General features: G+C 41.3%; 1 protein-coding gene and 1 long non-coding RNA gene across 2 annotated transcripts; one reads left to right on the top strand and one right to left on the bottom strand.

Annotated features, from left to right (window-relative positions):
- The first annotated feature begins 5371 nt into the window (after nucleotides 1–5371).
- On the top strand, nucleotides 5372–20878 carry glra2 (glycine receptor, alpha 2). Its single transcript, XM_063214476.1, has 8 exons — nucleotides 5372–5453; nucleotides 10577–10644; nucleotides 12709–12932; nucleotides 15273–15355; nucleotides 15457–15594; nucleotides 16767–16981; nucleotides 18561–18707; nucleotides 20045–20878. The coding sequence occupies exons 1-8, from the start codon at nucleotides 5405–5407 to the stop codon at nucleotides 20306–20308; spliced, it is 1188 nt and encodes a 395-aa protein (XP_063070546.1). The 5' UTR covers nucleotides 5372–5404; the 3' UTR covers nucleotides 20309–20878.
- Nucleotides 16888–24448, bottom strand: LOC134461585 (uncharacterized). Its single transcript, XR_010037335.1, has 4 exons — nucleotides 24414–24448; nucleotides 23151–23214; nucleotides 22764–22837; nucleotides 16888–16972 (listed from the first exon to the last, which is right to left on the bottom strand). It is a non-coding gene; the product is annotated as an uncharacterized LOC134461585 (long non-coding RNA).
- Between the last annotated feature and the right edge of the window lie 431 nt (nucleotides 24449–24879).

The raw sequence follows: 24879 nt of genomic DNA, 5'->3' as shown, positions 1-24879 counted from the left end.
ATGATTTCCACCCCAAAAAATGCTCAAAACCCACCTGGAAGCACAAAATACCGCCCAATTATATTGATTTCTATGGCCAACAAAAAATGGGTGTTTTTTTCTGCTAAGTGCCATTTTACCCACAGATGGCCATCCTAAACTGCCCAGTTGGGCAATAAACCGCCCAATCTGGCAACACTGCAAGAAAGATATCAGGGATATGATCAAGGGAAGATGTTCCATCTGTGATTTCTTATGTTAACAGACTGTTCAGTTCAATAAATTACCAAGTTCCAAGTTGTTAAGCCAATAGATACTGGGCAGATATCGACCCAAACAGTGTTTAGTTTCTGTGTGAATCACTATAAACTCAGACATGCAAATAACAACGAAAACCTTTGGTGACAGGGGGCCGGTAACATGTGGAGATCCAATAAGAATCAACAGTGGAGGCAAAAATCCTCAAAATGCAAATATCACCAGGAGCATCTGAGATGCCCATGGTCCCTCCAATGAACCACAGGATTTTTTTTCTCGTCCACAGGGGCCCCCTTCTGACAAGGGCATGGTCCAGGCTCTATCCTCTTGATATCTTGAATCTCATGAATGCTGAGTATCATGTCTGTCTAGACGGAAGCTACTAAGCAGCCGTGATGGAGCCGGTGTCAAGGCCTGATGGGGCCCCTGAGTGAGGGGGAAAGACGAGGGGAGCAGGTGAGAGGGCACTGTGATTGACAAGTGAGTTTCACAGGAGACTCGACGTCTTCGCCAAAACTGCCCAACCCTCCCTCAGGCGATGTGAATGGTTACTCACCCAAGGTGCACTGGTGGTGCCGTAGATGTTTCTTGAACCATCACCCCCACAGAGGTAAAAACAATTCCAGACAAATCTCTAATCACGTTCAGGAATAAATAAAAAGACTTTAATACACGTGACGTATGGGTGGAATCAGTGCCGTGCAAAGACATTTTGGGGGGCAGGTGCTGAAGGGGGGTGTTGGGGGCATGTGGAGTTTCCGATTGCCTTGCTAGGCTTATAGAGGCTATAGCTGTATATTATATCTGGGCATTATTGCAACATGCATTTGATCGCAAGGCATTTGTAGATTATCATGTCCACATGGACCACAGTGCATTGTGACAAAAAAAAAAGTTTTTTTATGTGAAGTAGGGCAAAGGGGCATGTGCTTTAGCACCACCACGTCCCTATCTATGCACGCCTACAGTATGGATGGAATACTGCTTGACAAGGTTTCACTGCATGCCTGTATTGTGCAGTTCAAACTCAGGTCACAGAACAATAAACACAGAACACAATGATTGGCTACGACGCAACAAATGCCAAATTCAATTCTAAATAGCAAAGCATACAGAAGGCCTACATTCTACCATGGTATACCAAGGGGGGCTGTGCTGCCTTATTCTCGTCTCGTCTTATTATATGAAAATGAACCACATGAGGGAAAATCCTGCCACATCCTACTCGCATTGCAATTCCTGGCTAGAATGAAGACAAGAGGAGGAGGAGGAGGAGGAGGAGGAGAATCATTAAGAGGGATAAAAATACAGGCGATCGATGGTGCAATGGATACACTCCAACATTTGATTTGACCCGCACTACTGCACTCGAGCATCAGTGGCGTTCAGCCGTGTGGAGCCGAGCGCGTCGTGCTTCCAGGTGAGCTCATCGGCTGGCTGGTTGGACGTATCTTGCCCTGTACTCCTCTCCTCTCCTCTCCAGCCAGAGACCAGGGGCCGGATCAATAAAATGGAGGTTTCCTTTGACTGGGGAATGAATTAAGGCTTTCAGCAGGTGACTGCCTCGAGTATGTTTTGCTCCCATGATAATGTCTCACTGGTTTAAAGCAACACCGATCAAGCGGCTATTTTTTCCCCCAGCGTGACAAACTGTTGCCTCCTGACCACCCACCTGCCTGAGCAGTAACACAGCAGATCCTTTTATTTAGTAGGCTGATGGGACACCTTTAAAGGTGCACTGTCTGATATTTATAGCAGTTTATTTCTAAAATTCATGCTGGCCAAGTGGCCATTCATAAATGTTAACTTCATAACTTCAAAACCATTTGATTTGATCACTATCAAATTCTAAGTGCTCTTTATGACCAGGACATTTTGACTTTTCACACATGACAAGGGGCTTCTCCTCCATGTCCACCATTTTGAATGCCCAGAAATAGACATTTTTGTGGCAAAACTTCCTGTAATTTGGTCATACTAGTAAACATTACTTTATTGCTTAGTAAATAATAAATATTCTTAAAAAGATCAAATTTGGCAATAGGCAGCACAGTTTCAATGAGACGCATAGTTGCAATAAGGCTTCCTCTGACAACTACTTCACCGAAAGGATATACCTCACTGAAAGTGAAAGCGTGAAAGCCCATTGGGAAACTCCAACTCCCATTGTCATTGTGACACAGCACTCCACAGCACACAAGTGAACACTGCACACAACAAAATTGCATTTATGCCTCACCGGCCCGTGCAAGGAGGCAGCCCTCAATGGCGCCCCTGGGGAGCAGTGCGGCGGGACGGTACCATACTCAGGGTACCTCAGTCATGGAGGAGGATGGGGGAGAGCACTGGTTGATTTACTCCCCCCACCAACCTGGCATTTCGGGAGTCGAACCGGCAACCTTTGGGATACAAGTCTGACGCCCTAACCGCTTCGCTTACCCACTGCCCTTAGGGAGCCGGAGTTCCTTTGCAGGCCTAATAGGCAAGTCATCTGCAAGATGGCATTGACAGATGAAGATTTTCATGAAGATGAAGATGCTTCGATTGTTGGCTGAGGTTGTTTTTCCCCTTTGCTCAGAGATTTCCCTCAAAGAAAAAACAGAAGCCCCTCACTGCTTGTACGCTATCAAAACACAAGACTATAGAAATCAGGTGGCCGCCAGACCGCTAGATGCGTTTTAAATCATCAACAGTCTGGGATTTTACGGTATTTCTTGGCTGTTTATACAATTAATCTGAAAACGGCTTTATGATAAAAAAAGAGCTTTCAGGTGGATTTGAGTGTCTATCTTTAAATAATATATCAGGGTGAATATAAGGGCGAGTTTTGAAGGCAATTACCACAAAGAAGTCTATTTTCATGACTAGGAATAAAAAGGGCACACAACCCAGTATGACATGGAAGGCCAACCCTCAACTCTAATTGTCGTATTCCACTGCCTCAAACGCCATTACATATGCCACTTAATGACCATCTGAGCCAGCCTTTGGTGGATGTTAAGGTGTCTAGACCAATCCACCTGTCTAAGAACCCAAGGACACCAGCCCTTTTTCCTTGCCGAAAGGCAGAGCCTTATCAAAGAAGGGTAACGTGTTTAATGAGGTAGATTTCTCTGTGGTTGACTGGAGAAAATCTTTCATGCATACAGGATATTTTTAGAGTGGTCACAATTTATTGACAATGACATGTGTCTGCTATATTCACGTACGCACACAAACACACACAATCCTGTCATCGGCTCTACGCCCATGGATGTACACTGTAGATGTCAACCTAGTCTACACAATTATTGTCTATAAATACCCATCCACACAGACTGACTGACAGGCAGATAAGTCAATGTTATTTATTTTATTACACTCTGTTACTGGTCTGGTTTTGCACTTTAATGTCGGTCCTGTTAATGACAGTCCTGTATGTCTATGTCTTTACATGAAATAGAGAGAAATACAATTTCAATTTCCTTGTATGATCTGTGCACAATAAGAAAATGACAATAAATCCAACTTGATTTGACTTGATTTTACTTTTGGATGGTGCATAAAGATTCACCACAGTTCAAACACATTTGGAACATAACCCACTTGCTGGTCAAGTATCAAAAGAAACATATTTGAACTATACATTATTAGGACAGCAGACGACTACAAGGTTTACCATAGCCTATTAGGAAATAAAATATTGACAATCAAACCACGTCCTCCCACTTTGGAACGGTTGCGCTTGCGCGCAAAGGAACTTGGAGCTCTCCAAAGGAGGGTATTAGAAATATTGGACTTGCCGGTACTGGTTCAAGATTTGACACCTAGTGGATTGCTAAACATACGTCAACCTTGTCACGCCTACACCATGCGTGACGTTTCCCCGCGCCCGTGGGCAAGTCAAACCGTTCCCACCCACCGCTGCCACGGTACTGGATCCACAAGGAGCGCACCTTACGAGGTTCAAGGAGAGTGCAGTTCACGGAGAAATTTGGCTTCGCTGCTTGAAGTGATTTTCACACTGGCGTAGCGCATATGCATTCATTCTTCGTTGGCGGTTAACACTGGCAATATTGCGTCCTGTGCTGTGGCATTGTACAGGTTAAACTTATTTGTTTCACTGCAATTACGCATTTTGGTTTTTGTGGAGATTTAATTCCTCGGTCGAAAATAAGTCACCAGATGTTTTGGCAAACATCGCACACAGTTCAACGGTGCCGGGAAATCTGCGTTTCACTAGTTTAAACATGTTTCGTATTGGAATACAGCTCATCCGTTTTGTCTGCTCCATAAACACATTTTGCGCTTTGGTCCGAAAAAAACTACCGGAGGTTTTACCACCATTTTCATATGGAAGAATTAAATAAGTGATTTAACATCTACATCGGGAGGAATGAGTCGCCTTTTCACAAACATCTTTACGGCCTTAATTGCATCTTTAATTGGAATGGTCAACTACAGGTATGTACCCCATCATTACGCGCGGTGATTTATTTGGAAGATTACCGTTGGTGATCATTCAGACACAGTATTGGCATTAAGATGCACACGTTTTGAACACTAAAAACGGAAATCATTACAAATCTCAACATGGAATCACAGACGAGCTTGACACTATGATGTGATACTCTTAGCAACCACATCAAGACATTTGAAAACGGAACTTCGTGTCATGTCTAACTAAACAGATGCGTACCACACACACACTGTTGCATTGTTTCGCACCAAGCTTGATTCTTGCTGAAATGACACCTCGGTAATTCCTCAATAAAATGCAGTAGGCTACGAAACGTTCCGTTCGCAGCTGAGCTGACGACCTCACCATGAAAATGCTGTTGATGATCAAGAACTATGCTCAACCCCCATCCCAATTGCATCATAATAATTGTTCCCGGTCATTAAAAGTTATCAGCTGAAACCCATAGGGCCTACAGTACAATCAAGACAATCAAATTCGTTTTGACTTGAAGATCATATTTAGAAAACATGTGGACGTTGTCAATAAAATTGACGGCAGCTATCAAACTTTTCATTGCACTTAACCTTAGGCGCAAAACAAAAACGTTACCCCTTATCTCTTCTCATTTCCCTTCTAAGCATGGCAGATGCAAAGGAGTATGACACCAGATCATCAGCAAGAGCCTCAGCCAAGCAGCTGTCCCCATCTGACTTCCTCGATAAACTAATGGGCAGGACATCGGGCTATGATGCCAGGATCAGGCCCAATTTTAAAGGTATGGAAGTGCACACTAGAGCATGACATGGGAGTGGATTTTCACTCCCGTCCCATCCCGGTCCCAGAAAAAAAATCCCATCCCGTCCCATCCCGGACTGGAGTAAAAGAAACAAATCCCATCCCGTCCACTCCTGAAAATAATGTTTCCCAATCCTGCCCACTCCCACTCAAAATCAATCCCACTCCCGTTTCGTCAAAAAACTAGGCTTTTTTTAATGAAAAAATAAGCGAGCATTCCCGCTCCCTTTCATTTGTATTCCCGCTCCTGCCCACTCCCATTCATCTTTATTCCCGCTCCTGCCCGCTCCCTTTCATCTTTAAAATTTTGAATCCCATCCCACGGGAATCCCGCAGGACCCGCAGGACCCACGGCAATTCCCGAAATATGTCATCCTCTAGTGCACACCTTTACGCTTCGTTCATTTATTGTGTGTGGAGCTGAAAACATTTACAGTGACTCAGTCTCCACCTGACTGCCACAGGACACTCAGTGAATAACATTGGCAATTTATATAGGCCTGCCGTATGTTACACCAGTGTTGACCCTTATTATATGGACCACTGCAATTTCCCAAATCAAGATGGGCATGTAGATCATCCCTGATACTGTGTAATTAGCTGGTCGGAATGTTGTAGGCCTACTACAGTAGCCTACATCCCTGTAAAGGCATGACTTCAGTGCACAGAATTCAGGCTGCTGTGAGGCACCAGACCTTGGTGGGTTTAAGCACCCTGTCCATTTCACCCTGGGGATGAGCAAGAGGAGGAGAAAACAAGCACAGAGAGAGAGAGAGAGAGAGAGAGAGAGAGAGAGAGAGAGAGAGAGAGAGAGAGAGAGAGAGAGAGAGAGAGAGAGAGAGAGAGAGAGAGAGAGAGAGGCAGAGGCAGAGGTAGAGACAGACAGGTCTTCAGCATGACACATTTTGGAGCTGACTGTGAGGCTGTAACAGATCCTTGATCTTAGCCTTCACATCGCCATGGAGACTATATGGTTTAAATGAGCAGAAGGAACTCCTCCTGAGAGGGCCCCTACAATCAGACTCCAGTCAACACATCATCAAACCGGTCACAACTGTGCTGCCTACAGTGGTATGCCTGCCCTGGCTATGCTGAATCACAACACAACACATCTTTCTGTGTTAAATCAACACAGTGAGAACAAGGCCAACTGACAAGTGTTAAAATCAACCGTTTAAGTGTTGAATTCAAGGAGAATTCCTGCCAATTTACACATGCGGTTGTATTGCTCGGACTACCCTTGACTTGACAGTACCCGATGAAGTAACATTTTTTTTGTTCAGCCTTTCCTGAGATCCTGGCTAGTCTATGTTTGCTTATATTTACAGTATAATGAAAGTCTGAACATAATCCAACTATCATTCCAAAAAGCTTTTAATGTGCTTTTAAATGTCTGCCGCGCCGATGTTTCATAACCTTTGGGTGATATTTTTGTTGCTTTAAAAAGTACACAAACCATGCCCCCATTAGAATGGCTAGGATCTTGGAAAGGGCTGAACAAAATAAATAAATACAGTATAGCCTACTGCTGTGTCGTTGGGTATGAACAAGTCAAGGGTAGTGTGAGCAATACAAATGCATGTTGAAATTGGCAGGAATTCTCCTTTAACATTGACAGAATTACTGTGTGCACTGTATCTTTATGTAGGAGAGAGGAAAAACACAGACAGACTCTGTGTGCTGGACAGCAGTGAAGACCTCACGTTTTTCTCTGTGCCGTGTGGAATTCTGGAAAGGCGAGATATAAAAATGCAGACACTATATAGTGTTATCAACAGAGCAGGCTTGCTTGGTGGGGTTGGGCTGACATTGTTAAATGATAAGAAATGAATGGATTATATTAACTATTTGAGTGTAGATGTCTGCTAGAGACATGACTTTCTACATTGGTTAAAAGCAAAACACTGAGTGGCAAATAAAATGTATATATTGTTAGAAAGAGAGAGAGAGAGGGGGGGGGGAGAGAGAGAAAAAGAGAGAGAGGGAAAGAGAGAAAGAGAGAGAGTGTGTGTGTGTGACAGAGAGAGACAGAGAGAGAGAGAGAGAGAGAGAGGGAGAGAGAGAGACGAGAGGGAGAGAGAGAGCGAGAAAGAGAGAGAAAGAGAGAGAGAGACTCAATTCAACCACTCCACTTTCACCTATACCACCGCACCACTGACCTAGATTGATGTCCTTATAGTGCATGCTGCAAATGCAGTTGCCTGTCATTGCTTCTGAGGTGAATATTAATAGCAATGCACATGTAATATTTATTTGGTGAGCAGATGTAGATAACCATCACCAAGCTGAAATTGTAACCGCCCAATCACGAAATGTACGTAATTCCTATAGAGGTGGCCTTTCCACGTTTGAACGCCATATCACGTCATACGATAATCTTTACGCTGTTCATATCACGTCATACGATAATCTTTACACTGTTCAAAATGATCATCACTTTAACAAAAGTAAAAAGTAAAAAAAAATAAAAAATAAAACCAACAACAACAATATTCGGTGAAATTCAGTGAATGGTGTACTATGTAACCTTTGGCAAAGCATTATTGTGGATGCTGCCCATTACATTCTCATCACTAAACCTTATGTCATGATCAGCCATGTGGAGGCATGCATCTTTGATTGAACTAATTACCCGAACATGTGATGGATCATCAGCCTCCAGCCATGCCGAGCCAATGTATTAGTCAATAATGGCAACTAAATGAGAGAAAACACCCCACTATGGTACTCATGATCAACCAGGTGTGGTGTATGATCATGGCACATATTGATGTGTATCTTTGTGGAAAGACATGACAACAAAAAGTAATTGCGTGCCTTCATTTGGAAAAGAGATTCAGTATAGGGAGAACCAGAGGTGCAGGGCTCTAAATTAACTTTTTCCACCACCAGCCAATTTGGCTAGTAGACCTTTTTTCTTACCAGCCAAACAGGACTTCAACTAGCCATTTTTTAATCTTGCCAAAATAGGCTATGCGTTAGGCTAGTTGTGTTTTTTTCCATTATTATTATTATTATTATTATTATTATTATTATTATTATTATTATTATTATTATTATGGTTATTTTATTCAAATGTCCACAACACATAAACACTATAGGCCTACATACTAGGTCTATAATAAGCATATTATATATACTTTTTTAACTTCTTAATCTTATTTTTACCTCTGAAAACAATGAATCACATCACACAAGCCACACACACAACAGACCTTTAAACCAAACACACAGCCAAACACTACAAAACCTCTCGCTCCAAGGAATGAGAAGAGATGAGAGGAAGAGGAGGAGAGGAGAGGTCAACACACACACACGCGCACACACGTTGTGCAATAATGGATATGATGTCATGTGTGCTGTGTGTTTATGTGGCCTAGGCCTACAATATGACGCTATAGGCACCATTATTTCCTCCAGGAGCTCTTCTCTACCATGCGCAACAAAATAACAAGAAGCCTACGCTATGTTTAACTAAAAGCAAATAATATCACGGAAAAGTTAGCTTCCTTTGTTATTTCCATAGCGTACGTAGCGCACGTAGCCTACTCGCACGGGCATAAGGTCTGCCCTTCTTTCCGATGGCGTGGGCTTTCCAACTTAGTTGCGCCAGGACTTAAAACATTTCAGACGACAACTGACAGCTACGCTCACACTACTCTGACAGCCCGTTCTCCTCCTCTGCCCTTGTCGCAATTTCGTTCCACAACACTCCTGTTTTTGAAACTCTTCGGTCAGGTCCGAGCAGCTTAAAAAGGCAGCCTGCTAGAGCAAGGTGTGTCGGTGTCGGTGAATGCTAATAGTAACAGTAGGCCTAATAGTGACGTTAAAAGTGGTGGAGCGAAAGCGACAGGAGCAGGGGAGAGTTGCCTGTCAAAATACAGTAGTGTGAGCGCACAAGAGCTCTGAAATGCGTTCTGTCCTGGCGCGCGCAACAGCAGCATGAAGTGGCTGCTGCTTCGGAAAGCTCACGGTGGGGTGGGGTCATGACGGGAGTGTTTATGGGTAATGTAGGAAATCTTGCCGTATCGTTGTCATACAAGCCGCCGTTTACCGTTCACACTGTAGGCTACTCGGGCGCTACTAGCCAAATGGGCGGGTAGATATTTTTTTCTACCGGCCAAAATTAATTTTCACCCGTGTTTGGCGGGTTGGCGTGTGTTAATTTAGAGCCGTGCAGAGGTGCATCTTGTCACCAGGCAAGGCAGGCAGCCGCTTGGGGCCCCAAGCCTATATGGCGAATAACAGTTAAGACTTTAGTGGTGATTTGTTGTTCATTCTTTTGAATTTTCTCTTGGGGGCCCCAACTTTCCCTAGAATTGCCTCCGGGGATAACACAGCTGACGAGATGAACGTGGGAATAATGGAGAGGTGGAGTCAGTGGATGTTAAGTGGATGTTGCCCCTGTCCAGCCATTATTTCGATGGAGTCATTTCGAAAGGCTGTCATCCCTCGTATCTCCCAGTTTTATTTATGATGTACATTTATTTATATGACAACTGAAAACACTAGCTGCTTTGACACCCAATGGCAAAAATTAGGTCGTGAACTATTTGTTTATCTGTTGATCTGACAGCTACAATTATCATGATTATCATTTGATCTTGAACAGTGACTCCATTTTTGAACATGTCCTTCACAGGTTACACAGGCAGCCAGTTAACATAACTCCCACCTCATCAGCTAACTTGAAAACTTTCCTAATAAGGGATTCAAATGCACGAAATTGGTTGGTTGTACCGATTCAGCTTGTGTTAATCTGCACTTTCTTCCTTTTTTCACAATCATAGTCTCATTTTAACGACGCGTAGTCACTACCGTCACATACGTTTACAATTCAGATGTGAATATTGTATAAAGGTGAATGTGGTCTAATGTCACTGTTTTATTTGAAATGTTCATCGGTATGCATGGCCCCATAAATAAACCATTTCCATTCCATTCCATCCCGCAGGTCCTCCAGTAAATGTTACATGCAATATTTTTATCAACAGTTTCAGCTCTGTCACAGAGACCACCATGGTAAGTCCACAGATGTCTTTGACCTATCTGATTTCATTTAAAAAAACAATGTCGATTTGTGATTTATCATCCAACCTGCAGGTCCCCCAGTAAACGTTACCTGCAACATATTTATCAACAGCTTTGGCTCAATAGCTGAGACCACCATGGTGAGTTGGCTAACGAGAGAGAGGCGCCGTCATACTCAGCCTTGCTCATCCATCAGCCATACAGACTCATTTACAGCATCCTTTAGGGATGCTGCTTAAAGCTTTTATTGTTATTATTATTATTATTATTATTAATAAATATTTCATCAGCATTTAATTTTCTTTTTCCTCCATAGGCGTCACACAAGTGTGTTGTCTGGAATGTCTTAAGTGGCAGCTCTAGAACCCATTTAGAACCTATTTAGAACCACTTGAAAGCCTAACTTTCTTCAACAACAGTACTTAAGGCAAAAATCGAATTGAAATTCCCTCTACGTTGAAAGTGCATGTGTTGAATTAGCTTTTGTTTTAATAATTCAAAGAGAATGCCAGTGAAAGATTCACTTTAATTGCATCCAGAGCCAGGGGGGCATGATTGCTGTAGGCCTGTGATTCAAACAGATTGATTGCAGCCATGTCTGAATTTAGCCAAGTGGCTAAAGGGGTAAACATTTGGAAACCTTCTATTCAGCTTGGGCTGTTTTGTAAGAGATATCACTGAACGTTTGTGATGAACTACACTTCGACAAACAAAGATTAAGTTTCAGGGTATTTGGGTCTCAAATGTACTGTCGAATGCTGGTTTGTCAGAGCTGCCCTACCATGTCTAGTTTATGAAATATTTCACCAACTTATTATGACCATCTATAGTTACAGATGTGAAAATAAATTAGATTGTATTGTCACTATTTTAAGATATATGCATGCATAATTGAAGGAACAATGTTTGGCCATCGTGCAGGACATTATTCAATGTTGCTTTGATTCAACTCTAACTTCATCGTTAAATGTAAACACACTGTGTGTTACATTTGCCATTTTCTACGATATTTTCTAGCATGATGTATGTGAAAGGCTGTAACTGAGGAGATTTCACTAGAGGAATGTTATCTTTGATTTGCTCAAGGATTCTTTTTCAATTCGATTGAAAAACTTCATTCTTTTTACTAATGAAGTCATCAGGCTCGCACAAACAAAAAAATATAATTACACTTACCACAAATCTCTAGGTTTTGGTGGTAAAGGCTTTACTTTGCATGTTTGTTTCCCAAGGGAACTCCACCTGTCAAAATATTATGTAACTTAACTTGTGTAACTTTTAGAATATACTATGTAAACTATATAATATTGTTTTAACAGTACTCAATTCATTCACAGCTTTTAAGCTGCATGGGCATATTTCTTTCATATTACAACATAAGTATATGGAATTGGCAAGTCATTGTAATTTAAATACTACAAATGCCTCTTACTGAATGATCTCAAGACAAAGCCATAATTAATAAACCTATCACAGGTAACCTAGCGTCAGAAGCTGGAATCCAGTCCCCTACTGTATGTTAGATCCATTCACAAAATTGATTGTACCGTATGTAGCATAACTGTTGAACTCGGTAGGAGAAATCATCATTATAATCACCTGTATAGAGTATATGCACAGGTGGAGCAGGTGGGATATCTGAACCCACTTTACCCATTACTGTTGATAAGCGTCAAACTTGCTAATAAAGCACTTGGTCTCACTGTTAGCTAATAAAAGAGCCTGGAGTCCTCATTTTCTTAATCAAATGACATGTGGACGATCCATTATATATCAGTATATTACTAGGTTTATCACTTCATGTAGGTTAAATTAGTCAATTTTAACACTTAAACCAGGGGTGGGGAACCTATCGTTCTGCAGGTATTTACGATCTGTGAAGCTGTCTAATCTGGCCCCCGATGTAATTTTAACGGTATGCAGTTTCACATCAAATACAATATGATTATTATGTGTAAAGAAATTACATTTGCAATCCAATTAAGTTCAATTTTCAGGGGACTTAGCGGAGGTGGGGTCTGTTGTAAAAGTGTTCGCCTTCAATATAGGCCTAAAGTGCAGGGGGAAGTCCTGTTTGTGTTAATAGTACGGCCCTTGAAAGACTTTGTACAATTTGAAATGGCCCCTTGAATGAAAAAGGTTCCCTACCCCTGCTTTAAACCATGCCCTTGGAATACCTGGTCTCACTGGCACTTTGTCATCAGGACTACAGAGTGAACATCTTCCTACGTCAGACGTGGAATGACCCCCGCCTGTCCTACAAAGAGTACCCAGACTCCTCACTGGACTTGGACCCTTCCATGTTGGACTCCATCTGGAAGCCTGACCTCTTCTTTGCCAACGAAAAAGGTGCAAACTTCCACGATGTTACCACTGACAACAAACTTCTTAGGATCTTCAAGGACGGAACTGTTCTCTATAGTATCAGGTTCGTACAAGGCTGGCATATAAAAAGTAAAAACAAACAAATAAACCAAAAAAAGGTTACATTTTATTTTAATGGTTCAATATTACAGTGGATCTACCACATTAGCTACAGTGTAATAACCAGTGTAACAATATTTGATACCATGTAATAGCAGTGTAACACCATGTACCAATGTACTTACAACTAGGGTTAGGGTTGGTACGGTTTGTATGACACTGGTACTTACATGGTATTTAATATTGTTATATTGGTTATTACACTGAACCTAATGTGGTAGATCCACTGTAATATTGAACCATTAAAATAAAGTGTTACCAACATTTCTTACGAGTTATTCTTTAGTTATATTCTGACATTAGTAGGTGACAGTGTTTTATAAAAGGTGGCATTTATCTGACATTGTGTCTATCATTGGGCAATATATCAGTTGACAGAACTGATTGTGAGTATCTAAGGTAGGTGTTTTAGTCATGCAATGAGTGTCCTAATTGTTTGCGTGAATCATGACTGACTTGTAACGTACAACTTATTTTTTTTTAAATAAAACATTGAAAGGCACATTGGAAGAATCAATAGATAAAACCGGATAAAATGAACACAATTGGACTGTATTCCATACCACTGGTCTAGGAAAAGGTTATTGAGGAAGATCATTTTGAACCTTCCTCTCTAGGCTTGGCCATGCTGTACAACTGAAAGCATTACACTGCTATCCTATTCTGTGTCCAGAATATACAAAACGTATAACATTTTTACTGAATACTTCCAATTTTCAGTAATGGTTCTGTGCCATGGCCGAAATCCATCAAATGCATTTCCTCCCCACACACTCATTTCTATACAATCACATCTCTATGAAACAATGAAACAATGAAACAATGAAAGAGGATGGCTCAGACATCGAGTAGCACTTTCTATTTCAGCTCTATCTGCGGTGATAAGTGAGAGAAATGGCTGTGTAGAGCAGTGTTTCCCAACCAGGGGTACATGTACGCAAGCACACTACAGGGGGTACGTAGAAAAATGTAATAATAACAAATATTTGGAGCGAAGTCACTCTGAGATAGAGGAACAGATATAGAGCATGAATGAGAGGTGTACTCCTCATATGACAAAATTAAGGGGGTACGCAGGACAAAAAAGTGTGGGAACCGATGGTGTATAGTATAGTGCACCCAGGTGCAGTGTGAAAAAAAGGTGATGAGACGTGTTAAGCTGCCCTTCTCGGCTCATCATAGAGCTGCGAGAGAGCAGAGCAGAGCAGAGCAGAGCAGAGCAGAGAGGGCTCTCCGGGTCCTGCACCTCCCAGACAATAACCCAGCTAATGAAAGTGTGATAAGGTCTGGTTCAGGGCAGCCCTACATGAAAATACAGTGTGACTAACACAGGCTGTGCTCCCCTGGGGCTGTAGAGCATGCCGTATATGAGTGAACTCTACAGAGCTCTTATCAGTCGCCTGTAGACCCATGCTTGTTTAAGTTGCAATGTATTTTGCTGTTATATCTATTAGCTAAAGTGGAGCATCTTCAACAATGGCTACATATACATTGACATTTTTAATGCCGAATTAATAATTCTGAATTAAATAGTTCCATCGAGTTAACTTTGATATTTCATTTGATTCTGAATTGTGAAGTGTTCACATAATGTTTTCAAAGCGGAAATAAGCTTTATTCAGAACTAAAGTGAGTTCATTCTGAGTTAAATGTCTCATGTAAACGAGGCCAATGTGTAAGATGATGTAGTTATACTGTGCCATAGAAATATGTAAGTCCATAATGTAACATACCTTTTTTGTTAAAGTGTACCTAATTAATTGAGTGCCAGCCATTTTCAAATTCAGACCGGGGGTTGCCAGGCTTTTTTCAACGTTTGAGTGATATTTCAAGAGCCGTAAAAAAATTGAGTTCTTTGTCCATGTGAACAACAAACATACCAGATCGACATGTTAGGCCCCAACCCCCATAAAAAACCCAATGAGGGACATTAAAAAACGTGTAACTGGTTAGTCATGTAAAGTCCAAGTACATAACATTAAATGTGAATTTATGTAAATATACTGAAAATGGAATTGTAAAAGTGGAACCCATTTCGATGCAGGTTGCATTTTACTTGGAACTCAAAAAAATTTTTTTTACAACCATTTGCCGTTTGACAAGTATTGGTAATGGTATTATTAGTCTTGCCCTGACATTTTTGGCGCTTTGTTTTTTAGATAAGTCATTTATTTAAAATTAAAATTCAGCTTGTTTCCTGTAATGTTTGGTTTATTTTAGTTCTTTCTATTAATGGCTCCACTGTTGTATCTGCTGTAATTAACGTTGTCATTTCTCTTATCAGACTGACTTTGATCCTGTCTTGTCCGATGGATCTTAAAAACTTCCCCATGGACGTCCAGACATGCACAATGCAGCTGGAAAGCTGTAAGCATCATCTAATTATAACCTACTTCAAATGTCCTTCTTTCATCATGTTGAACCCCCTTTTAACCCATTTTCTGTTGCTCAATGTGATGGTTTTGCAGTTGGCTACACCATGAACGACTTAATTTTTGAGTGGACAAGCGAGGGGCCCGTACAGGTTGCAGAGGGCCTCACCCTTCCACAGTTCCTCTTGAAGGATGAAAAGGAACTGGAATACTGCACCAAACATTACAACACAGGTGAGTGGGGTTGTTCTAGTCTGTAGTGTCTAGAAGAAATATTTCATGTACAGCAAATAGGCTAAGCCTGAGACTGTTCAAAAGTGCAGCACACACACACACACATGCATGCATGTGCACATGCACACAGTGGAGCAGGGGTGTCGTTCAGGGGGGTAAAGTCTGACTGAGTCACCAGGGCCCCATGTACGTATGTAGGGGGCCCACACACAGTCCGATTTATGAAGATATACAGTACGGCTGGGGGGTCCATTGGAGCTAATTGTACATAGGGCCCACAATTTGCTGCTACGCCCCTGCAGTGGAGTGTTACATTTTGAGAGTGATTTGGGGTACAAGAGACATTATTTTTACACAATGGTTGGACACCATCATCCTGAAGTGAACCCTACTGAGGAGAATCAATCTCTGGATGGAAATGTTGAAAATATTAGGTTTAGGTATTAATAATAAAATAAAAAAAAAGGTCTACAGACCTACATCGCATGCATAACCCTCCAAAAGCAAAAAGATTTCCAATTGCAGACAACAGACCCACTGACCTACGTAGCAGTGGTGTAGTCTACGTAGAATGCAGGAATACGCAGTATACCCACCTCAAAATTTCAGGGATTCCAGTATACCCTCTTAAAATTGATTGATCCATTATTTAGAATAGCAAAAATATGCAGTATACCCACCTAAAAATGCTCAAATATACAGCATACCCACCACAAAAAAGTAGACTACACCACTGGTACGTAGTGACGTACAGACTCACTGCATGTGACTAAAATTTGCCATTCTGAGCAGAATTTGATGCAACACAGAATAATAGAAGGAGACTGGAGGCTGTGCTGCAAACATGCTGTAATGTCTCCCTCCAGACACCCAACTGGGAAACACTACTGAGTTAGCTTATATCCTAGTCCACTCCCTTTTCCCAATTGCACTGTAGGCTTTAGTCGAAGTGCAGTGCTAACACAATGCACAAAACCAAGTTGTCCTGGCCTCCCACAGACTAGTTCACCTGTATCAATGTTTTCATATTCAACCTTTCCCCATGCATACGCATAGAATGTGAACAAAATCTACAAAAAAAAGCAATGCGTTTCCTTTTTCCACTCGAAGCAGTTCACGCACACAGATGGCCCTACCCCACAGTAATCTGTTCCTTGGCCTCCCTCCCGTAGGTAAGTTCACCTGCATCGAGGTGAAGTTCCACTTGGAGCGACAGATGGGCTACTACCTGATCCAGATGTACATCCCCAGCCTGCTGATCGTTATCCTCTCCTGGGTCTCCTTCTGGATCAACATGGACGCCGCGCCGGCCAGAGTGGCGCTGGGCATCACCACGGTGCTCACCATGACGACGCAGAGCTCAGGCTCCCGCGCATCCCTGCCAAAAGTAAGATGGACACAATTAACTTTTCTTTTTTTTCCAACCCGACCTGGCCCCTCCCTCCGTCCAATAACATTGCAGACAATTGTATCCAATAATCTGGAATTGTAACCAATATAGTCAATATACTATATAGTATGTTTACTACTTGTCACAGAATTCACAATAGAAAATGAGGATTTCACCATTGTTTTTCAATATTAGACTACTTCCAGAGATTCTAGGAGTCAGACATGCTGAGTACTGTATTTACTAGGAGACAACAAATGTGTCAACATGACAAACCTGATAACAAAAGGACCCTAATAATTCTCTCCAACGAAAACCACATTGTTCCTCTCAGCACAACCAGGCGTCTTGATAAACATCTAAGTCAGCGGCCATGTTTGAAATATACGGCATAGTCTGTAAACAAAGCACAACACCACATGCATTGTGGCTCATTATTTTGTGCTCTGTGCTCTGCTTGACATTTACCTGGCTCATTTTCATGAGTATGGCAAGTTGTTCCTCACATATTTGAGACCTCGGGAAGGAACACATGCTGACTCCTGCAGTCATCCAGCAGTGCGAAATCACGCCTTCACTCTCTCCTTGGACGGCGTATGACCCACAAACAGCACGCAGAGCCCACATGAAAGGCAGCGGCGCGCTGTTAAATATTTAGAGAGCGGCCTCTTACCGGCTCACCATCCCAAACAATAAAGCTCAATATGCAGGACGTGTGCTTAACAGACTTCTCTGATGTTTCCTTTCCTCCGCTCCTCACAAAGCAAATCCTCTGTCGCCTATCTTGGCACAGGAGCATTTTCAGATAAAATTGTGAGGTGGTTGAGCGTAGAAGCTCCATTAACCCTCTTAAGATGCATGACAACAGTTTACTACTTAACCTTTTCTAAATCTAGACATACAGTATGTACAGTACATTACAGTACAGTAAGAAAGTGTAATATTACGTCACAAAGACAAAAGTGAATGTGTGTGAGGGTGGTTGTTGGTTGCTGTTTTGATGACATCCAGTTTCTTGAAACAACCCAATTTGCAACGTAATCAGAACACTTGACATCTACCTAGGTTTTGTCAACTAAGATATGAAATATAGAAATACTTTCATCATGAGCTGGTGATCATTTAAAAGGTTAGATAACAATGCTGGATAGAACCTAGAGTGAAGGGCACAGAGACGTAATTAGCTCATCATAAAATAGAACAATACTTGCATCACCTGCCTATCAATTAGTTTGCATTTCAGCCTCATTGATTGTGTGTCTTTGTGCAATTATTTAGTTATTAATTTCAGTGTTTCCCCCAGAACTTGTGTTAGTCAAGGTGGTGGGGCGTTAAAAGTATATTTTTTTGGCTAAGCAACTTTAGAAATTACATTCACAACAATTAAGTCTTTATCTTTTCAGGAGACCTAGTCAAGGTGGTAGGTGTTTCTTGTCAAGGTAGCCGCCTTAGCAATAAAGTTCTGGGGGAATTACTATTCATTTCCTCATTTCCTGGACAGGTTTCCTATGTGAAGGCCATAGACATTTGGATGGCCGTTTGTGTTCTTATTGTTAATTTCTTAATTTCCTGACAGGTTTCCTATGTGAAGGCCATAGACATCTGGATGGCCGTTTGCCTCCTGTTTGTGTTTGCTGCCCTACTGGAGTACGCCGGAGTAAACTTTGTCTCTCGGCAACAGAAGGAATTCCTGCGCATGAAGCGAAGGCAGAGAAGAAACAAGGTGGCGCCAGTCTCTCTCTCGCTCAGTCTAAAAATACACACTTATTTTTGCATTGTCTCTTCATGTTAAAAACTGTCTCTTTACCTGGCAAATGTATTCGGCAACCATCCAGTTTGACACCCCAATAGCTTCACCATCATACAAATGGACGCAGCAAAAAGGCATTTATAATACTGTCATTATTTCCTTCACCCAATAAGACACAGCGTTATAAATCTGCTGTTACCAGAATGGCAATGACCAAGTCATAGTGCATTACTAAAGGCCCTCTGTTATGTCATAGTATTGTAGTACTATGGTACTTAACTTTTCAATGACTATTACAGGGTGCCACTGGAGGTACGGCTTGCATTAAGGAGCTATGATGTACAAGTGTGTGCATTGTCAGACCCGGTTGAAACACATCCATAGCTATCTGAATAAAATGTGACAATTGTTTTATCACGCCAAAAAGGTTGGTTGTGTAAGGGTTTGCATTAGGAGTGTAAATCACATCCTCTATGATGATACGACAATATCGATTTCTTAAAGCAGGGATTTGATTCTTTTCAATACTTAAGAATTCCCTACGATACGATACAATTCGATTCGATTCGATTCTTTCCAATTACTTTTCCACTGCTATAATGTTCTGGAGCTAATGCATTGGACAAGAGCCAGGTATTCGATTATTTGCGATACTTAAGAATGCCACATGATACGATGCGATTTGATTAAATCGCCGGCCGATACATCAATGCATTTCGATTATAATTTACACCCCTAGTTTGCATGCGTTAATCATTTTCCATGTTCTGAATTTTATGACATGGCCTAAGTGTGTGACATCCACTCCAAGCGTAGTCTACAGATCCACATACAGTATCAGGAGGAAAAATCCACATATCAAGTCAAGTCAAGTCAAGTCAAGTCAAGTCAAGTCAAGTCAAGTCAAGTCAGCTTTTATTGTCACTTTCATCATATGCACAAGACATACAATGAAATTACGTTTTCTCTCTATACCATGCCAGGACAAGACATATACAAAACTGACATTTTTCAGACTGACATAAAGTGCAAGACAGGACAGGTAACAGTGATGGACTGGTAACAATGGACAATAATAAATAATAAATACAGTACAAATGAACATTCAACATTCAACATTCAACATTCAACATTTAACATTCAACATTTAACATTCAACATGTGACAGAGATAAGATAAATAAAGAATGTAGACACTACAATAATAGAAATACCGGTAATAACATGTAAAAAACATTTCTTCTCTTTCATGGAATAATAATTTTGCCTGATGTTCTTTTCTGAACATGTTCACGGCTGTGTTCTTTTCAGGAGGATCCAGAAGGTCGGTTTAATTTCTCTGGGTACAACATGGGCTCGTGTCTGCCGATGAAGGACGGTAACGTGATGAAAAGCACAATGACCAACGCAGCACCTGCGGCGCCCACGCAAAAGGAGACCGACAACATCAAGAAGAAGTTTGTGGACAGGGCCAAGAGGATCGACACAGTGTCACGAGCTGCCTTTCCCCTCGCCTTCCTCATTTTCAACGTCTTTTACTGGATCACGTACAAAATCATCAGGCACGAGGCATGACTTCACAAGAAGTAGCTCTCCTAACTAAGGACACGATCTGGGCACAAGCGGGTGTCGCAATCAGCCGTCAGTTTTTCAAGAGGGAAAACTGTACATGTGAGATGGCAGGTGAGGGACCCTCCACGTCAGCACAGGGGTTTGAAATGGATGTGAATCGACACATTCTTTGAAGAATAAAAAGTTTGGTTTGAGCTCTGAGATAATGGACAGAATACATACTGTTTCTGAGGAGATGTACACCTTTCAAGGGTCATGTTAAAGCAGACATATTGGCAAGATGTTGTAGCGCAGAGCACAAATGACCCACTGTCCAGGGAGTTTGAATGTCTGGAGACATGGAGGAGGGATGACTTTTAATAGGAGGTTTCCTAATGGGTTATAACATCGTTTTCTACACAGTGTTTTTACAGACATTTCTCCATTCACACTGTTGGTGAATCTTTAAATGGCGTTTGATTAGAAACCTAAAGCCTTAGATGTAATATGTGAGAAAGTTATTTATTTATTCATTTGTTTGTGTAATTATTTTGAACACATACAGTACATATAATATAATTTATGTTTTTGAAATGTTTTAAGCACAACTAGATTATTTTTAGTAAATGTTGGTATGAATGTTGCTATTCAGAGTATGTTGTGTGAATATGGTGACATTTTAGACAAAATGTTGACTCTTTTTCCATTTTCTATGCACAAATGTAGTTTTGTCTGCTGTAGCATGTGTTTTAAAGCTTCCATTTGTAAACACTAACTCAATCAAAATCTTCACAAATCTGTCAGGTACACTGGACTGGACCGTAGTGGTATGAGCTTCACAACAGAAACAGTTGTATAAGAGAAGTTTGGTTTTGAAAGAAATGATGCTAGAGACACTTATTACGGATATTTTGACCAATAGGCAAAAAGCTACACATCCTTCATGGAGAGACTGTATTGTGGTGATTTTCACAGCATGATTCTCAGAGGCTATGCATTATGTCCCATTGCCAATTATATGAGGAGAAATTATGAGTTGTACAAATACTGAGTGTTTCAGAGAATGTGACCTGTGGAAAGTATTATGTCGAGAGTTACTGTAACACTTTGGGTTAACATATAATTCAGAAATTAATTTATCTTTGTAAACAAACACTGAAAAACAATAAAATAAAATCAACAAGACACTACTGAATTTTGCAGCCAAGTACTCAGTGAGAATCATGAAGTAAACCTTACACGTGATGTAGCCTACAAACGCAGCCATCACGGACAACAATCAGGCTGGTCTGTGAGAGAAAAGTGAACGATAGATAGATAGCGAAAGTGCCTGCTGTCTGATCCTCTTACATGGCCAATGAATCACTTGGCCTGTCGCAGCACAGTGGGGCTGGTGGAGGGGGGGGTCAGCGCTGGTGACACGGGCGTGAGGTGACATGAGGAGCTGGATAATATCGGATAATGGGCTCCACAGCTGGCCATTGCCACCCCTGCTGCAGGGAGCGCTTACCTGCACACAGGGACGCTGACAGCTTTTGCTGGGCCCCGGACAAAGTCATCTGAAAGCCCCCCCCCTATCCAATACATACAATGTAATGGGTACCCAATTCTGGCCCCCCTATCTCCCTGGGCCCGGGACATTATACCCCTTTGTCACCCCCTGTCGGCGGGCCTGCCTGGACAGACACCATCTGAATGGGAAATGCCAGAACGCCTTCAGTGAGACGAGACATGAGATGCTGTCCGACACGACAGCCATTTAACAAGATAACCGCTTAACCCTCCCCAAGCGGACCCCGGCAGTAATTACCCATCAGACTGTAGTTTGGGCTGTTTTCTTTTTCCAGTTTCTCTTGTAGAAGGCTTTTTATTGGTGTTCAAGGTTCCACCCCAAATACCTCACTACCAACTGCTTACTTAAAGTCTCACCAAAACAATTTATATGTATGCAGGCTGTGTTGTATTTCTCCCTTATGCCACATAGTTCAATAGAGCTCAATAAAATATTGCAATTGCAATTCAGCAAAAAAAAAAAACAATCGTTTATGTTTGACTTCATTCTGTGAGCATGAAGAGCATTAAGAACTGGCAACGCCAATTACTACATGCGTTCTCTTGCACACAGACCTTTCGTCTAATGGATGGTTGGATGCTTGGAAGCCTATTGGCATGTCACTTCCCAATAGCTGCACATGCCACAAAAGTGAGTAATTTAACAGTGTGCAAGAATGGTCTGACATGACCACATATCCTCTTTCAATCACAGTCACAATTGTCAGTTGTGCAGACCTACTGCTAGGGTAACACCCACCAACATAATAACTTCCTACCAAAGTAATGAAAAAAAGTGTGCATTTCAGACGTAATAGCCTGGCCAACATAATAATTTCCTGCCAATGTAATAATTCTTGCCTCATGCCAATGTAATTCACAGCAGGAAAGTATAACGTTGGTGGATGTTACACTGCTACATACTCACCACCATTAGAGATGGCGCAGGGTGCTGGGTGACTCCTGATTTTCCCTCATCATCCTTCAGGTGTTCCACTGCCTCTGCGAAAAGGCCATGAGAAAAGATGATTGAGTTCAGTTCAGTGAGTCTGAGATGACAGAAGTGCTATCTTGTACACATTTCACTTAATATGATACAGGGTGTCTAAACATGATGCGTACTGGGTTTAAATCAGTGCTTAGTTCACACAACAGATTCAAGGAACTGTTTATGCAGAGGTGATCAGAAAAGATGGATTAAGGTCTTAACACTCGGACAAAAATCCACCCTTTTCTTCTCACGGTTAAATCAAAATAAACTTAAGATAAATTCAAATATTTCTTTCAATAGAATGGAGATGTAAATCAAAATTACCTGGCTTTCCTCAGCTTGGTTAATCCAATGTCACATTCTTCTTCTCTTGGTGTTACACGAAATCCTGTAGAAGCAATCGAAATTAAGTGGGCCCAAAATACGAGGAAGTGTGTTAATGAAATGTGGAATAGTTTGGAAACACCAGGCATCACATTTTAAGTTCCCTCATTTTACATGCAATAACTTTTATGATATATGCAAAAAAAGAAGAAAGAAAACAAAGACAGATGATGCTATATTCAATCCATAGAATATATTCATGCAAGTGACAATAAATAAGACTGAATAAAGCACAATGTTTCAAATGGTCCCTGCAACCTTGACCGTGATGTAGGCCTACCAGATCCCACCCAATAGCTTAACCAGTTAAGACACGCCGTTATAAATTTGCTGTTACTAGAATGGCAATGACCAAGTCATAGTACATAATTAAAGGCCCTGTATTATACTATGATGGTTAACTTTTCAATGACTATTACAGCATGCCACAGGCAGTACGGCATGCATTATGGGGCTACATAAATGGTGCTAGGTCTGGTGAGGGTCTTTCAATCAACTTGGGGAGATCCACTGATAGAGGATCTCAGCCTTACAAAAATGGCTAATCCATTTTACACTCCTTCCCATTTGCCATTTTGTGATTGTTGCTTGCTTCCTCTTTATATGTATTGCCATAAAACATTCTTTTAGCCATTGCAGAAATTACGTAGATAACTGATTATATTAAACTTGTCTGAACATGAAGTGCAAACATAATGTCAGATCTTATGTATTAAGTTCATTATGTCTAACTGTTTAACTTAAACACTTAGGGTTTTCTTTTGCCTTAAGACAGAAGAAGGCAAAAGAAAACCCTAAGTGGATAATGTCAGATCATCATGCAATTGAAATACAGTGCTCTTCATCAAATACCAGTGACCCTCTTTTGTTGGAAATGTGAGTGTCAGGTACAGACTAGACTAAATGAGAACAGTGAAGCGTCTCATACTACTGCTCATCATAGTATCTCACAGTGACCACGTTTACATGATGTTTTTAATTCCAAACTAATGACTCAGAATTTAATAGTTTATAGTATAAGAGTTTACGTAGCACTTTCATTTAATTTCGAAGTGTGAAGTGTAGTGTTTACATGATGTTTTCAAAACGTAATTACGTTTTACTAAGAATTTATTATTAATTCTGAATTTAAGTCATCATGTACTGTAAACGAGGCCAATGGAGTACAAGTTGAAATGAAGATATTTAACTGCTCATGTATACCTCAGTAGCGATGCAGTGTCTCCCGTGAAGCCCATCATCACCCACAGTAGCAGCATGGCCAGTAGCAGCCAGTGGCGACACAGCACGGGAGGACCTCCAGCAGGACAGGACAGAGGGCCACACGAGCAGATGGAAACACAGCAGCTACTGGCTCAGTAATGACATGGGCTCATACACCACATTCCCCCGAGCCTGAGGCAAACTCAGCAGAACAGGTCCAAATACACAGGCGAACTCTCCCACTCAACAACAAACATGCTCATCTCCCTGAAAATATTTATATATTTTTTTATATTTTATATTAAAGGGACACGGTGTGAGATTTTTAGTTGTTTATTTCCAGATTCATGCTGCCCATTCACTAATGTTACCTTTTTCATGATTACTTACCACCAGCATTAAATTCTAAGTATTCATTATGACTGGACAAAATTGCACTTTTCATACATGAAAAGGGGGATCTTCT

This window comes from Engraulis encrasicolus, chromosome 13 (genome assembly GCF_034702125.1).
Source record: "Engraulis encrasicolus isolate BLACKSEA-1 chromosome 13, IST_EnEncr_1.0, whole genome shotgun sequence".
NCBI lineage: Eukaryota > Metazoa > Chordata > Actinopteri > Clupeiformes > Engraulidae > Engraulis > Engraulis encrasicolus.
The sequence above is the reverse complement of the archived record's forward strand: the minus strand, read 5'-3'. Positions and strand labels throughout refer to the sequence as shown.

Excerpts from the sequence above, each read along its gene's own strand:
- glra2 (XM_063214476.1), top strand. The coding sequence starts at position 5,405 with ATGGGCAGGACATCGGGCTATGATGCCAGGATCAGGCCCAATTTTAAA. Across the intron at positions 12,933-15,272 it reads ACTGTTCTCTATAGTATCAG|ACTGACTTTGATCCTGTCTT; the intron begins GTTCGTACAAGG and ends TTCTCTTATCAG. Across the intron at positions 15,356-15,456 it reads CACAATGCAGCTGGAAAGCT|TTGGCTACACCATGAACGAC; the intron begins GTAAGCATCATC and ends ATGGTTTTGCAG.